Source organism: Vulpes lagopus, chromosome 2, assembly GCF_018345385.1.
Source record: "Vulpes lagopus strain Blue_001 chromosome 2, ASM1834538v1, whole genome shotgun sequence".
Taxonomy (NCBI): Eukaryota; Metazoa; Chordata; class Mammalia; order Carnivora; family Canidae; genus Vulpes; species Vulpes lagopus.
Window position 1 is genome coordinate 116,387,337 of NC_054825.1, and position 14,310 is coordinate 116,401,646.

A 14,310-nucleotide genomic window follows, 5' to 3' on the forward strand; every position below is an offset into this window, starting at 1 on the left:
TGAGCCGAAGGCAGACGCTCAACTGCTGAGCCACCCAGGGGTTCCTATAAATTGCATTTGTTAATATCACACTAATCTCAACAGAAAAGTTTTTCTAGAGAGGGTGGGAAGGGCAGAGGAAGAAGGAGAGAGACAGAGAAAGAGAAAGAGAGAGAGAGAGAGAGAGAGTCTTGAGTAGGCTCCATGACCAGTGTGGAGCTCGACATGGGACTCCACCTCATGCCCCAGAGATCATGACCTGAGCTGAAATCAAGAGTCAGATGCTTTAACCAACTGAGCTACTCAGGTGCCCTAGAAAAGTCTTTAAGTATTAGTTAAAGGCATTAAGGTCATGGTAGCATATATACATTTCTCAAAATTCTAATTTTCATTTAGAAATTAAAATTCTATCATTGGCAAAGATACTGTCAGTTTTCTTTGAATTGGCAGGCTTGTTTTTGAGAACATGTACCAATTACCCAAGTCTGAATCACCAAAGATGGTGTTCAGTTGTTCTTTCAAGCAAAAATGCTAATCCATGAAGCAGTATGTGAGTGGCTCAGCTTTTGACTCAATCACACAAGTGCTTTTCTATGAGGTAGACACTATTTCCTATTATACAGCAAAGAAGCATAATCAATGGTTGAGATCTACTAGACTCAATAAGTTTTTTCATTAAAAATATTCATAAGTGAAACTGGCATCTTTTTATTTCTTATTGTCAACGAAGAATACAATTATTAGTACTATCTGGCTCCCCTGCCACGGTTCTCACTGTGGCTTCAGTAGTTTTACCCACCACTGCTTTTGCAACAGAAGTGCAAACATCAACACAGCAAAAAGGCAGAAGTAAAAATAGCTTTGACCTTGTGGACTCCCTGAATGGTCTCAGGGTTATCCAGCGACCTGTAGACCACACTTGGCTAAATGGCAACAAACATAGATTTTAGCACAATTTTTTTCTATTAAATTATTCTTTACGAAAAGTACTTCTTCTAAAGCAACAGGGAGGCATGTTCATCTAAGAATGTAATGTTACATATAAAGAAAATACTCAAATTAGAATAAAATTGCAAGGCATTGCTAATATCCCCAGCACAGACAGGCACCTCACTTAATATTCTGGACTTGACTCTCCGTTGCTGGGTTAATCTACCACTGTTTTTCCAATCAACTTGAGAACATTTATTTCAACTACTCTGGATCTTCATATCCCTAAGGTCCCTAAGGGATCTGAAGTGAGGGCTCCTTGTATAATACTTTCTCCTAATCTGAAGATAATTCTCCTGGGAGGCAACCTTTATCTGGTGGCTTAAAATTAAGTCAAGAAAACATCCTGTTTGCTCTTTCAATTTCCTAACCCTTAAAGATTCAGGTTCCTCTCTCATCTTGGAGCCAAGAAGAGAAAATGCTATGAAGTAGAATGATCTAGTTACTCCGTGCAAAACTATGATAGCCAATAGCATAAAGGAACAATTTTCCCTTCTATCCACATGACCAGCTTGTTATGGGCTAACATCCCCAAACAACCTGACCAGATCTTCCCCTCTTGATTAAAAATTTAAATGTGCTTACATGTCATCATGCTCACAGTTATGCACGAAAAATAAACAATCAAGACCCATGGTAACATTTATAGTCTCTCTCACGACAGGCCTGTTTATTAAAGGAACCATGCCCACTTTCCTCTTCCTGAAACATTCCCCAAAACAATTTGTGCTTTTTTTGTGTTCCTTCTCTCTGTTACTAGAACAGTGCTGGGTACCATAAAGAGCTAAAACCATACTAATCTTTTGACTTACATTGACCCCACTGTCCACTACTGGGATTCAGATAGTTAGGATAAAGGCCTTGTGGTTTTTCCAGGTTGTTCAGTACTGTTCGAATATTCATTACCTACAACAGAAAATGAAATGTTACTATGAAAATCTACAAAACAATTTTGGTGCCATTCTCCACTCTTTCTCCATTACATTTCTCCATGTTAGGGAAGAAGATTGATTTAAAAGAATTAGAACTACGAGGGTTGCCACCAGCTTACAAGAATATTCGCAGTAAGTGAATATAGGTCACACGGATCTGCCACATGCTGCAGAAGGAAGTGGGGATCTATCAGTGGATAAACAAAGTCATTATCCTCTTGGAATTTACTTTCTAGTGGGAGGAGACAGATAATAAGCACATAAATATATCAGATGGTGATAAATGCTATGAAAAGGTTATAGAGAACAGTGGGACAAGTGATGTGAGGTTGTGAGGTTACATTCTTAGGGAGGTCAGGGGAGCCTGATGGGAGAGGTTTGAGCAGAAACTTAAAGAGGCAAAGGAATAACCATGTGGAAAGCTGGAGGAAGAGCAACCGGGGCAGAGGGAGGTGCAAGCAGAGGTGCCCTGAGAGAAGGTTTTGGCAAGACTGCTGCTGAGGCTAGAGGTAAGGAAGAAAAGGAGAAAATGTCAGAGAGGAGACAGATAGCCAGGGCCCACATCATGAAAGCCTCATGGGCCAAAATGAGGGCTTATTTTATTCCATATGTGATGGGAAGTCACTGAAGTTTTGTGTTTTTGCGGGATCGGTGTGACTTAAGGGGACAGGAGAGGAAGCAGGATTCAGGTGGGTACAGCAGAGTCCAGGCAAGAGACGGTGGGTCCCGGGAAAGGGTGGCAGCAGGGTAACAGGATAGAGCCAAAGCATTTCCTGATGGAGTCAACCTCAGGTTTACCAAAAAGAGAGGAACCAGGATGACCTCAAGATCTGTGGTCTGAGCTACTGGGTAAACTGAGGTGGAATTTATCAATATAGTGAAGACTACAGTAGAAAAAGGTCTGGGGGTTGAGTCTGAGGCATTTTGAGCAGCAGCTGTCATCAGACCTCTTAGTGGAAAGGTTGGATACAGAATGGGGGACAGGTTGGGACTGGAACGATAAATTTGGAGTCAACAGCACATAAATAGTATGTGGAACCATGACACTGAATGAAATCATGTCGAGACTGACCACAAAAAGAAGAGGCTCAAGTTTGAGTCCTGAGGCTTTGTGATATTTAGAGCTTGGGGCACTGGGGAAGAACCAACAAAGAAGGCTGCGAAGGAGCACTCCACTGAGGAAGGAGGCAAACCAGGGTAGTACCGTACGCCTGCAGCCCTGTGCAGCATCTCATGGAGAAGGAAGTGACCACATGCTTCAGATGCTGAGAGGGTGAGGACAATGAGAGCTGAGAATGATCACCGGACCTGGCAACACAAAGCTCACTGGTCACCGAGACAGGTGTGGTGGGCAGAAAAGCCTGGCTGGAAAGTGTTCAAGAGTGGGGGACACAAGAAGAGGGGGTAACAGAGACAATTCTCTCAGGGAATTTTGCTATGAAGAGGAACTGCAAGTGGGACAAAAGCTGAGAGCAGAGTGGTGGGCGGAATATAGATTTACTCACATATCTATGGGTTGTTTCTTGAAAATTAGAAACAGATTCAATTTGTATTATACTCGAATTTGTATGATACTTTGAGTTTAAAAAGTCTTTCACATGGTCCATACAACACTATATATTTTTAGATCAGGAAAAAAAATATCAGAGAGGGAAAGTGACTTGCTCGAGGTCTAGAGAATCAGATGTGTACGCCACACTGTCTCATGCTGAGTTAGACGGAGCCATGGAAAGACTGTGGGGTTACAGTTTGGTAAAATGAAATGCATGTAACAAAACTTCCTGAAGAACTCTATTAAACTTGGTTATTCTTTTCCATATCTAATATTACTAAATCTTCCAGGAGAGGATATTGTTTCTCATTAAGTACAGCATTGCAGTGCAAGGTGTATTGGGGGATCTCACCTTTTCGGCAAAGATGGGGTTTCCTGATAAGTGGCTCAGGTGGAGAAACTCCAAATGCAGAGTTCCAAATTCTGCCAAAATACTGCTGCCTCCTGAGGCCCAGGGCCAGTTCCTTCCAATTCCACTAAAGAAGAGAAGAGAGTGAAGAGTTATGGGTCAGAACAATTCCGATTTTTGCAGGTTTAAATAGAAGTGAAAGAGACCGGTTCCAAATAATGGCATCTCAGCTAATAGTCTACTCTGGTTATTAAAAAATGTCCAGCATTGTTGTCTTTGGCTACCGGTTTCAGGCTTTGACTCTTACCTATAAACTGAAAATCAGTGTTGACATAAGTCAGAAAAAAGTTTCTATGTGCTTGATGTTGATGAACAAATACTTTGGAAAGTACAGGTGCCATATAGAGAGGCACACCCATTCTAAATAGAATATAAAACACACATCTCCCCTGCCCCAAATCCCCCATAAAGCCCTCCAATATTTTAATTAATTTCAGCCTGAGAGTCCATGCACTGTTATAGACATTCATATTATATTTACAATTTTTCTTTGATATAAGATAAATTTCAAAGATTCCTTGGTTATATACTCATTCTCTCTGTCAAGCCTTCTCTCCACTTACTAGGCTTTCTTTTGTTTTCCTTCACACAATTTTCTAAGTATATTATCCAGGGCACTCACTTATCCTGTGACCCATTTAATCTATGTTCAAGAATTTTAACAGAACTATATGATTCAAATATGAAAGGGATCAAAAGGCATGAGTTGCAAAAATTATTGCCTCATCACAGAGAAATGGTTTTTAAAGAGTTGGTCTTACACGTCCACACACACAACTACACATAAAGTGGCTTTTGAGCCACGGTCATACTCTTGGGTTCAGTTTACTTTTGGAGAGCCATTTAAAACGTCAGGAATTAACGTGATAACTGAAATAAAGAATAAAGTCAAGGATCTGACTGGTAAGTTCCCTTGCAGAAAGCTGAAAACCAACATTTTGGTTTTATTTCAGATGCACATTTATTGCATTCCTCTCATTTGCCAGGGACCCTGCATGGCTCTGGGTTCCAAGGATGATTACAATGAACAAATCACTCTTTTCTTAAAGACTTATAGTGCAGTGTGAGAGAGTACCCTAAGCAGCGATAATTCCAATTAAATATGGTTAAGTGCCAAGATAAGTAAACATGTGAAAGGGTCTCTGAGCACCTAGGGCCAGGACATGTAATCCTACACGGTGGAGGGCACAGAAGGCTTCTGCAAGGAGCAGACTCCTGAGTTGATTGTTGAAGAATGAATATGAATTAGTGAGGGAAGAATGATGAGAGGGAGCATCTGGATATTGAGAGTACACAGAAGGGACAGCCAGGATCTAGAAGAACCTCCTGATACTGCTGAGTGGAGGGAAGCAGGGTGGCTGGAGAGAAGACTCTAAGGATCAATTGGGGGCAGGTCTTGGAGGCTTGTGGATTTCTCACTTTCTTCCCTTTCCAAGTTGGCTCTCTTTGAACACTGCTCTTGGTGTCCCTAGATTTTCTTCCCTGTTTGTTTTTTGCATTAGATCATTCACATCTCTTTTTAGCTGTCCTAACTTCTGCTCAGGAATGTGTAAGAAAAGGAAAACAACGAGGACAACTGGTCTCTAAAAATCTAGATTGGCCTCACTCTTCTTCTGTTGCTTTTGAGAGTAAAACCTAGATGTTTATCTTCAAACATAGATTTGTAGTAAATATAATAAAAAAGTAAACAGAAATAAAGGAGATTTGAAAATCACATATTCATTTGTCTTTAAAAATGTCTTATATTTCTTCCATTCTGGGAAGGTTAATCAGGATTTATTTTCATGGTTGGCTTAGATGAAAGGAATAGCCAATCATCCAAATAGGATGAACAACTACTTTCAAATTTTATTAACATATGGCAAGTGCACATGGTAATTGGTCATCAATTTGTTGTCAAGACACATTTCTTTTTGTTCCAACCATTCTCTCACTGACCAAAGTCAATAAACCTAATTAGGCAAAACTAAAAATTTCTATGTTCTAGAGAAGCTACTAAAATCAAAGTCACAATACCAAAGTAAGAGGGAATGACTTTGTCCTGGAAAAGGAAGAGGATGGTGTGCTAAGAACCCACCTAGTTTCCAGATCTTCAAAGACCAGTTCTTTTCAATTCAGGGTATGAGAGTGTGGTGGTACACTGAGATGAGAAACTCAAGTAATATAATGTACCAAAATAAAATTCAAATTACTTTTGTATTCATGCATTTGTTCCTTGCTATTAATGTGGTTAATTAAGAGAAAACCAGAGATACACTGGAAAAAATTTCAATATATTAAAAAATTAAGATTTAAAAGGGTTATATATGTATTCTTTCTTTCTCCTTTGGACCCATTCATATCAGAAGGAAAACAGCATACTTTTCTATCACTGTTTAATTACATAGGGAGCAAGAACAGTAAATGCACTAGCAAAGGATATATCCTGCTAACAGAAAGCTGAGTTGAGAATGCATGGTATGTTTATATGAAAGAACGGCTTTGGTTACCATTTTTGCAACCTACAGAATTAATGTATTTCAGTAAAAGTGTAAGATCGATAGTTGTGCTAGCTCTCAAACAGAAATGAGAGAAGGGTTCCAAGAAGTCAGAGAGGCCACTGTTATATCTAGATATTTAATAAGGTCATTATCCTTTTCTTAGGCAAAGCTGCAATGACTAGAGGTTAGTCTGGGGGAGGGCTTGGGGCACACGCCATAGGCCATGCCAGCTAAATTACGTGTGTATTAGGGGGAAATGGCTACCTGTTTGCATGGCACATGTGCAGTGAATCAGAACCAGTTTTGGACACTCATAGAATGATTCCTACAGTCTTTTTGTCTCTAAATTCTAAAAGTCTATTGAGGAACCCATATATTTGTGTCGCTCTAATTTCTAAACTGATACATTCAGACACTGGGCATCTGACATCAAAATGATGGTAAGTGAGTACAGAACAGAGTTCTGTTCCTTTGGTCTGGGGGTCAGGATGCCCTTGGCATCCCATGATACCAAATGCTAAAGGTTTCTAGACCTCTGGGTCAAGATCAATCTCATTTGAGAGAGTAGGGGATTTAAATCGTTTTCAACTTCAGTTCTGTTATCATGATATTTTAAAGGTAGTCATGGTGTTCTTTATTTTTTCTTTACCTATTTTACAAACACTAATACTTTAGAAAAATATTTTAAAAATAACAGTTCGTGTTCAGAAACCATTAGTTCCATCAGGCAGGCATAAAAGGGAAGAATATTTAAATATTCCCAATCTTGTTACAATGATTGCTTTTTAAGCCAAAATGATGAGTCAGCATATGGAAATGTATACACAAAAAGGCAATTAACGTGATTTGGGAAACTGCCAAGTGTGTGGTTCAAAGGATCCTGAAGCAGAACTTCAAACTTTTGTATCACTCTAATTTCACTTATTTCTGTTTCCTCCAATCCTCAGTTCTTCCATTTTAAATTGGAGTATTATTTAATACATATCTTTCAACTTTTAATTTAAATTTTCAGTATTCTACAAAGGTAATAATTCTTTGAAGATAAAACATCACAACAAAAAATAACTGATTTTGGCAAGTGCAACTAGAAACATGTCTTTAAAAGACTGAGTCACTATGATTCTTTTGAAAATGAAAAATACTATTTGGTTGCTTTAGAGAATATAACTTGAACGTAGTTCTTTAGCAGTAGTAATATACTTTCACATCCTACTACACTCAAAAACAAGAAGATATAATTATTTACTGACCTCATAGCTCTGATTAGCAATGGGCATTATGCTTTTTTTTTTTTTTTTTTTTTAAATTTATTTATGATAGTCACAGAGAGAGAGAGAGAGAGAGAGGCAGAGACACAGGCGGAGGGAGAAGCAGGCTCCATGCACGGGGAGCCTGATGTGGGATTCGATCCCGGGTCTCCAGGATCGCGCCCTGAGCCAAAGGCAGGCGCCAAACCGCTGCGCCACCCAGGGATCCCTGCTTTTTTTTTTCTTTTCCTAGGAATGGTTAGTAACACCAGAGAAAGGAATTACCTTACTAACATTGCTATTCTACTCATGTTTAAATCTCATGGGAGAGCTGCTACCTCCTCCTAGAGCTTCTAATAATCAAGTAGCTGGAAAGTTATTCAGGATTGATGGTATATTCCTTCAAAATAATCTTAAACCAAGGTACCCACAATGAAAGGTTATAGACGCTGTCCAGATACAATTTGGATCATTAAGAAATACGTCTGGCCAGTTAGCATAATCAAACACAACAAATAAAGAATTTACAGAACTGAAACAATTCTAAAAAATTGTCAGATGAATATATAAACAAAGCATTAAACAGTTATATAGTCTTGATTCGCTATGATTTTCAGTTTATTCTTTTTTGCTGCTTGCTTCTTTATGCAAAATGGGAAATGGGCCAATAAACAATTTTCTTGAGGATTCTTGTCTGAGTAATTTCTGAAGAGCTGATCAGTAAACAAACGCCTTTCAAGTTCAAAGTTCAAAACACAGGCTACTCCTTGGGGCTATGGAATTAACAAGTTTTGGGAGAAAAAAATTCCCCACATCCTGTATATTATGGTAAAACCTTACTGACATATGCAAATTAGGGGGCGCATAGGGATATTTAATTCAAAAGAGCAGATAATCCAATATTATTCCTTTTGGATTTTAGCACAAATTAGGAAAGAATAATTACAAAGTTCATGAACGACTGTTTCATTTTAACTGTATTTCCCAAGTGAGTTGATTTTGAGATTAAGCAATTTCAGCTTCACTTACTACCAATGCCTCCTTCCTGAACAGATTCACACAATGCTGATCTTTCAAGTTTGTAGTCTGAGACTTCAGTGAGAGTGGGACTAATAATTTCAGGGGCTGGCATTCTAGGACGAGTCAAGATTCTATTATAGCTCAACTATAGAAGATTCCATTGGGGAGGACTACTTCCCCAAGAGCCATCTACAGGGAAATGGTACTGAGGGGAGCCATTTGACTAATTCACAACCCATGGTTTACTGCTTCTGAACAGCAGCATGTGGGTTAAATCTCTAAAGAATTTCCACACTTAATTTTTTGAACCAATGGCTAAAATAATATTTTAAAATTAGCTACCTTGCTTCGCCTTATGGGTAGTTATTTTAGACAGAATTGAAACTAAATACTCATTATTTTAGTTATTCTGACAATACTGCAGTCCCTGTACTTAACTATCTACTAGGATTAGAGGAGAAGTTGGGGTTTGCAAAAATATAAATGGTGAGAAGCCCTCTCTAATTCCATAAATAATCTGCTCCACAGGTCCAAAGATGCTAAAATTCTGTTTTCCATCTGTCCTTTGGGTAAGATTTCCTTGCTAGCCATTATCAACAGACTGCAAATAAGTTGAGTGCAGTTTCTGCCTAGTTATTGGGCAAACTGGGATATCCTATTATTAAGTTTGGGGAACACTCTGAAGAGGCTAGTAGTACTGATTAGAAAGCATTAGAATGCATTTAAAATTTGTGGGCATGCACACACATTTACTCTATTGTATTAAGAAAAAAAAAAGGAATTATATTCTACATCTTCTTTTAAGCGTATATCATATTTTTCATGGACATTTCCCATACTGATCAATGTACATTGTTGTTGAGTGAAGATACTTGACTGAATGGATATTGAGGTGACCCTTGAACAATATAGGGGTTAAGGGTGTTGACTATGCTGTTGAAAATCCATGTATAACTTTTGATTCCTGTAACTTAAATACTAATAGTGTACTATTGACTGGAAGCCTTATCAATAACATAAACAACTAATACATATTTTGTGTGTTATATGTATTATATACTGTATTCTTATGATAAAGTAAGCTAGAGAAAAGAAAATGTCAAGAAAACCATTAGGAGGAGAAAATACATTTATAGTACTATACTGTATATACTGGAAAAAGCTCCACACATAATAGACCCACACAGTTCAAACCTATGTTGTTCAAGAGTCAACTGTATTCTATTTATTTAAATGTACATTTATTGATAGACATTGAAACCAATTTATTTTTCATTTACTCTTTGCCACTGTAAACAATTTGGGGGTAAGTCTACCTTTTTTTTTTTTTAAAGCTAACTAATTTTCATGCAAACATGTCTATATAGATTTCAACTGGAAGATGTTAATTTAATTGTCTAAACTGATAATGAGGATGGATTTGGGAATGTGTATTGGAGGCATAAATGTCTACTGTTTATAGAGCTATTTCTTAATGGTGTGGACCTATTATATCTTGCCACATTTGGTAGCCTCTAGAATCTTAGGATATCTGCATTTCATCTGCTATAAATCATTGCATTAAGTCCTTTAAAACTGAGGAAGGAGGAACCACAAACAAGCATTTATATCCAGACACTTTTCTAATAAACCTTAGGATGGAATAGGAGCATACTGTATTCCATCTTCAGAAATGGTAACTCATTGATATTAATTTGTCAGACATTTTAGACACAATTGTTTCATTACTTTAACATATATCATCACTCTAAGACATGACTTTAGACCTGAGATTACAGTGAAATTTGGCTATGTTTATCCATCTGACTTTCATTCTATGGGTCTATGGGTCCATGGGTCATCTATGGATCAAGATAAATGAAATCAGCACAGATTCCAGGCTTTTAATTCTTCAAATTCTGTTCTTCAGTCTCTTTCTGTAACCAGAATGGCCAGGATTGTTCCCTTCTAGATTCTAAGATCCTCACGGACAAAGATTCTGCTTTATACACTAAAAGTCTAATCCCAAAGTCTAAGTTGGTACTAAGAAACAAAAAGTGTTTAACACATGCTTCACTTAATAAAATTAAAAAAATAATGAAAGGTCTATGTCATTGGCTCCTACCCTTAAATTTATAGCTCAATAATATAATCCTTATATTTAGCATTACCATACACAAGCCTTTTTATAGCCAATCTAAGAAAAACTTCCTTTCTAGGCTGATAGTTTTCTATCACAAACTTGAATTATTCTGAAGTTGTGATTTCTAGTTGAGATATGGTGAAATGAGGAAAAGAAGAACAGGGTGGTTAACAATTACGAAGGCTAAATTTTATTCTATTTAAATGATCATCTTTGATTCCAATTTACTTCCTTCCTAGTTTTGTGATGTTAAGGTTTTCCTTTTTAAATAAAGTAATGATGCTAATAGGTAGGGTACTGTTTTGTTTTGCTTTTTTGATAAAATGAAAACATTGGTAATCTAAAGCCAGCCTCATAATAATTAGGGCAATTTTATGTGGCCCGTGAAAGCTAAAAGCCTGGCACCATTGGTCTTAAGACACAGCTGAAGCTATACAACAATTACTATTGGAAAGAGCAGTTCACTATCAATTATGCCAAAACTAATGTTAGTTTTTGGCAGAAATTCTGCGATATAAGAGGATAATATTAAATGATTTTGTTCAACAGGTTAAAACATAAGTACTCTGGGGGTACAACTTGCCAAAGTCCAGTAAGATTGAGCCAGTTAACCATAATTTATTCAGCGCTTTCCATGTGCCAGATACTGTGCAATGCAAACATCAAACACTATAGGAAACACACTAAAGTTTTTTTAGATGTCAAATATTTTATTGAACTCAATTAAGAAAGGAACTAGTAAGATAATAAAACAAAGAGCATTTGAGAAATTAGTTGTTTTAGGCAATGCTAGGAATACCTTTCTAGCCAGCTATAACACTAAATCATGTCCAACAGCATCACAAATTGTAACTTTTGGATTATCTTTTCCACCAGACAAATTATTCGCAACTCTATAAAATCTATATTTCATCAAAATTCCACAATTTAACATGTAACCTCACTAGTTCTAGGACCTTTAATCAACAGTATATAAGGATTTGAATTAAATCCAATTCCCTAGATAATCTTTTACTGTAACATGACTTGATAGCATACCCACCTTTTTGCCTTATTATCAAATTTCAGATAACTTTTCTCTGAAGGCATAGTATATATAAATAAGAGTTCTGGGGGTGATAATGATTTCATCTGGAATACAGGTTTAGAAAAGGAACATTGAAATAAAAATTCTGGGGCAGCCTGGGTGGCTCAGCGGTTTAGCGCCGCCTTCAGCCCAGGGCCTGATCCTGGAAACTGGGATCTAGTCCCACGTCGGGCTCCCTGCATGGAGCTGCTTCTCCCTCTGCCTGTGTCTCTGCCTCTCTCTCTCTCTCTCTCTCTCTCTCTCTCTGTCTCTCTCTCTGTATGTGTCTCTCATGAATAAATAAATAAAATAAAAAAAAAGAAACAAAAATCCTCAACTTACTAAAGAACCACCTGACTTTGGAGTTGAAATAATCAACGGGATTTTTCAGTGAGTATGTGTGGAGTACCTAGAGATTGCTGAAATCTTATCCTTGCAGCATCATACTGGTCAGGATGGCTTGCTCTGAAATTTTGGAGGGTTGGGATATCAACTGCAACTCAGTTAAATTTTTGTTTACACACCTGAGTAGAAGCAAAACAATTTTTGGAGAACCATTTCTGTTTTTCCTTTGGGCATTATTCAGAAGTCTTCAGCAAAGAAATCAAGTGGGTCTAATTAAATTTTTATGAAAGAATGTGGATTCATTCTGACTGGTATATGAAGTACATTGATATTTCATTACCAAGCTCCACAGATCCTCACTGTAGGTCTTTTCCAGATATTAAATTACTGGGGAGTAACTGGGAAAGATTCATTCCCTGATGCTTACTTCATAAATTAGTTATCACTACAGAGTGGGCAATAGATTGTTTTTAAAGTAAAAAAAAAAATTGCTTAATTAAGGAACCTGCAGTGGGAAAATGCAGCTAAATGCTGCAAATGCTATTCAAATTCCCAATGATGAATTAACAGGGAGAAAGTTCAAGAAAATAGATGATGTTCAGGTGATCAGGGCCAATAATTAGTGTGTTCTTTTAGGCTCCATTATGTAAATTCAGATGTTTCTTTGAACATGTAATGCAACTCTAACCAACCAAAAGAAATTCTGGTTGAGTAAACCACCTTATAATTTAAAATGGTAGTTTTTCTTGGTTTTGAATTTTTACGTAAGAAGTATCACACAAACAAAGATATGTGCATAGCTTGTAAGAACAAATAGATTCAGGGATTACTCTGAATGGATGCTGGAGAATAAAGCTATCCAACTACTTCATTCTCATTTTCCTGCCTTCTGCCTGCAACTTATGGTTTAGAGGCTGTGGAATACGGTGTTATGAAACAGTTTGGCAACTAAAGTCTTAAGAATATAAAGAAGAAAAAGTCATGACAAGGGAATGAAGAGGTCAGTGAGAATAGAGAGGAAGAGTACCAATGTTGAGGAAGACCCAGCAGTAGAGATAGGTATCCTTCTCAACAGAGCATGGGCCACTGCAGTTGAAATCAGCAACTCTTCTGTTTGGTCTTCGGTGACATCTTTACATAAATATAGTCAATGCTAAAGGATTGTCTGTGTATAATTAGCTATCTGTTGCCTTGTGACATCTTCTCTGTTATTTAACTTTTTATATGCTTTAGCTTATTTCCTTAACTGGAGAATAAGATGTAAAGGCAGAGATATAATTCTGTTTCTTTATTGCCACCCCCACTCCCAAGATAGTTACACAGGTATTATAATTTGATGATTGTTGCATTTATATGGCTCAGCAACAAATCCATTTCTAACATTACTGTAATCCATATGTTTTCTATAAAATTTGGTTATTACTCTAAGCAAGGTTTATAACTCATAAATTATTTTATATGTAGTCATACTTTTATGTTTAACTTTAACTTGCATGTTTATATGTTTGAGCAATTAAGATTCTTTATACTATAGAAAAAAGATACTGAAAAATATAACTGAACTAATTTTTATGAAGTGAGAATAATCAAAATGGACAGTTTACATAATCTGAACTTTGGGGTAGCCTTCTATTGTTGATATTAACATTTAGCAACGTTTTAAAATATTAAGTAAATGGTTCGAGGAACTTCAGTAGTAAAACTACCTATTATCTGGAAGAAATATTCAAAATGTAGGAGTATTGGCAGATATTAACTATAGCTTTTTAAAAATCTTTATTTAATGTGTTAGCTAGGTAAAATGCAAAAATGAAAATGTCAAAATAGTACTTTGAAATTGGAAGTGATAATCATCCATTTTACCTGTAAGAAAAAGGAAGAGAAAAAAAAAAAAAAAACCCTTTCTTTACCTCTGGCTAATGGACTCTGGTTTTACACTGCAGTGGGTCTGGTGCTGGCCCAGAAAATTTTGTGTAGTAATTCGGCCCCAAACACTGGTGTTCTTAAACTTATTGAAGATGGGGTTTGGTGATGTCATTAAAAGAATCTCTGAGAGCAGAGGAATCTGGGATGGAAAGGGAGAGGCTTCACTTAGGACAAATTAGTCTAAGCCTAAGCACGACCAAGTAAGACCAGACTTTCCAGATAGATCTGGTCTGAAATGAATT

The 14,310-nt window shown here is 37.0% G+C and overlaps 1 protein-coding gene across 2 annotated transcripts in view; it reads right to left on the reverse strand.

The window, feature by feature from the left end:
- Nucleotides 1-14,310, reverse strand: part of MAN1A1 (mannosidase alpha class 1A member 1) — a 169,406-nt gene that overhangs the window by 22,786 nt on the left and 132,310 nt on the right. For both annotated transcript variants that reach the window (XM_041745529.1, XM_041745528.1), the window contains exons 7-8: nt 3,806-3,929; nt 1,782-1,875 (exon numbers count right to left, since the gene is read on the reverse strand). In XM_041745529.1, the coding sequence (XP_041601463.1) occupies nt 1,782-1,875; nt 3,806-3,929 (218 nt within the window). The remainder of the gene's footprint in view (nt 1-1,781; nt 1,876-3,805; nt 3,930-14,310) is intronic.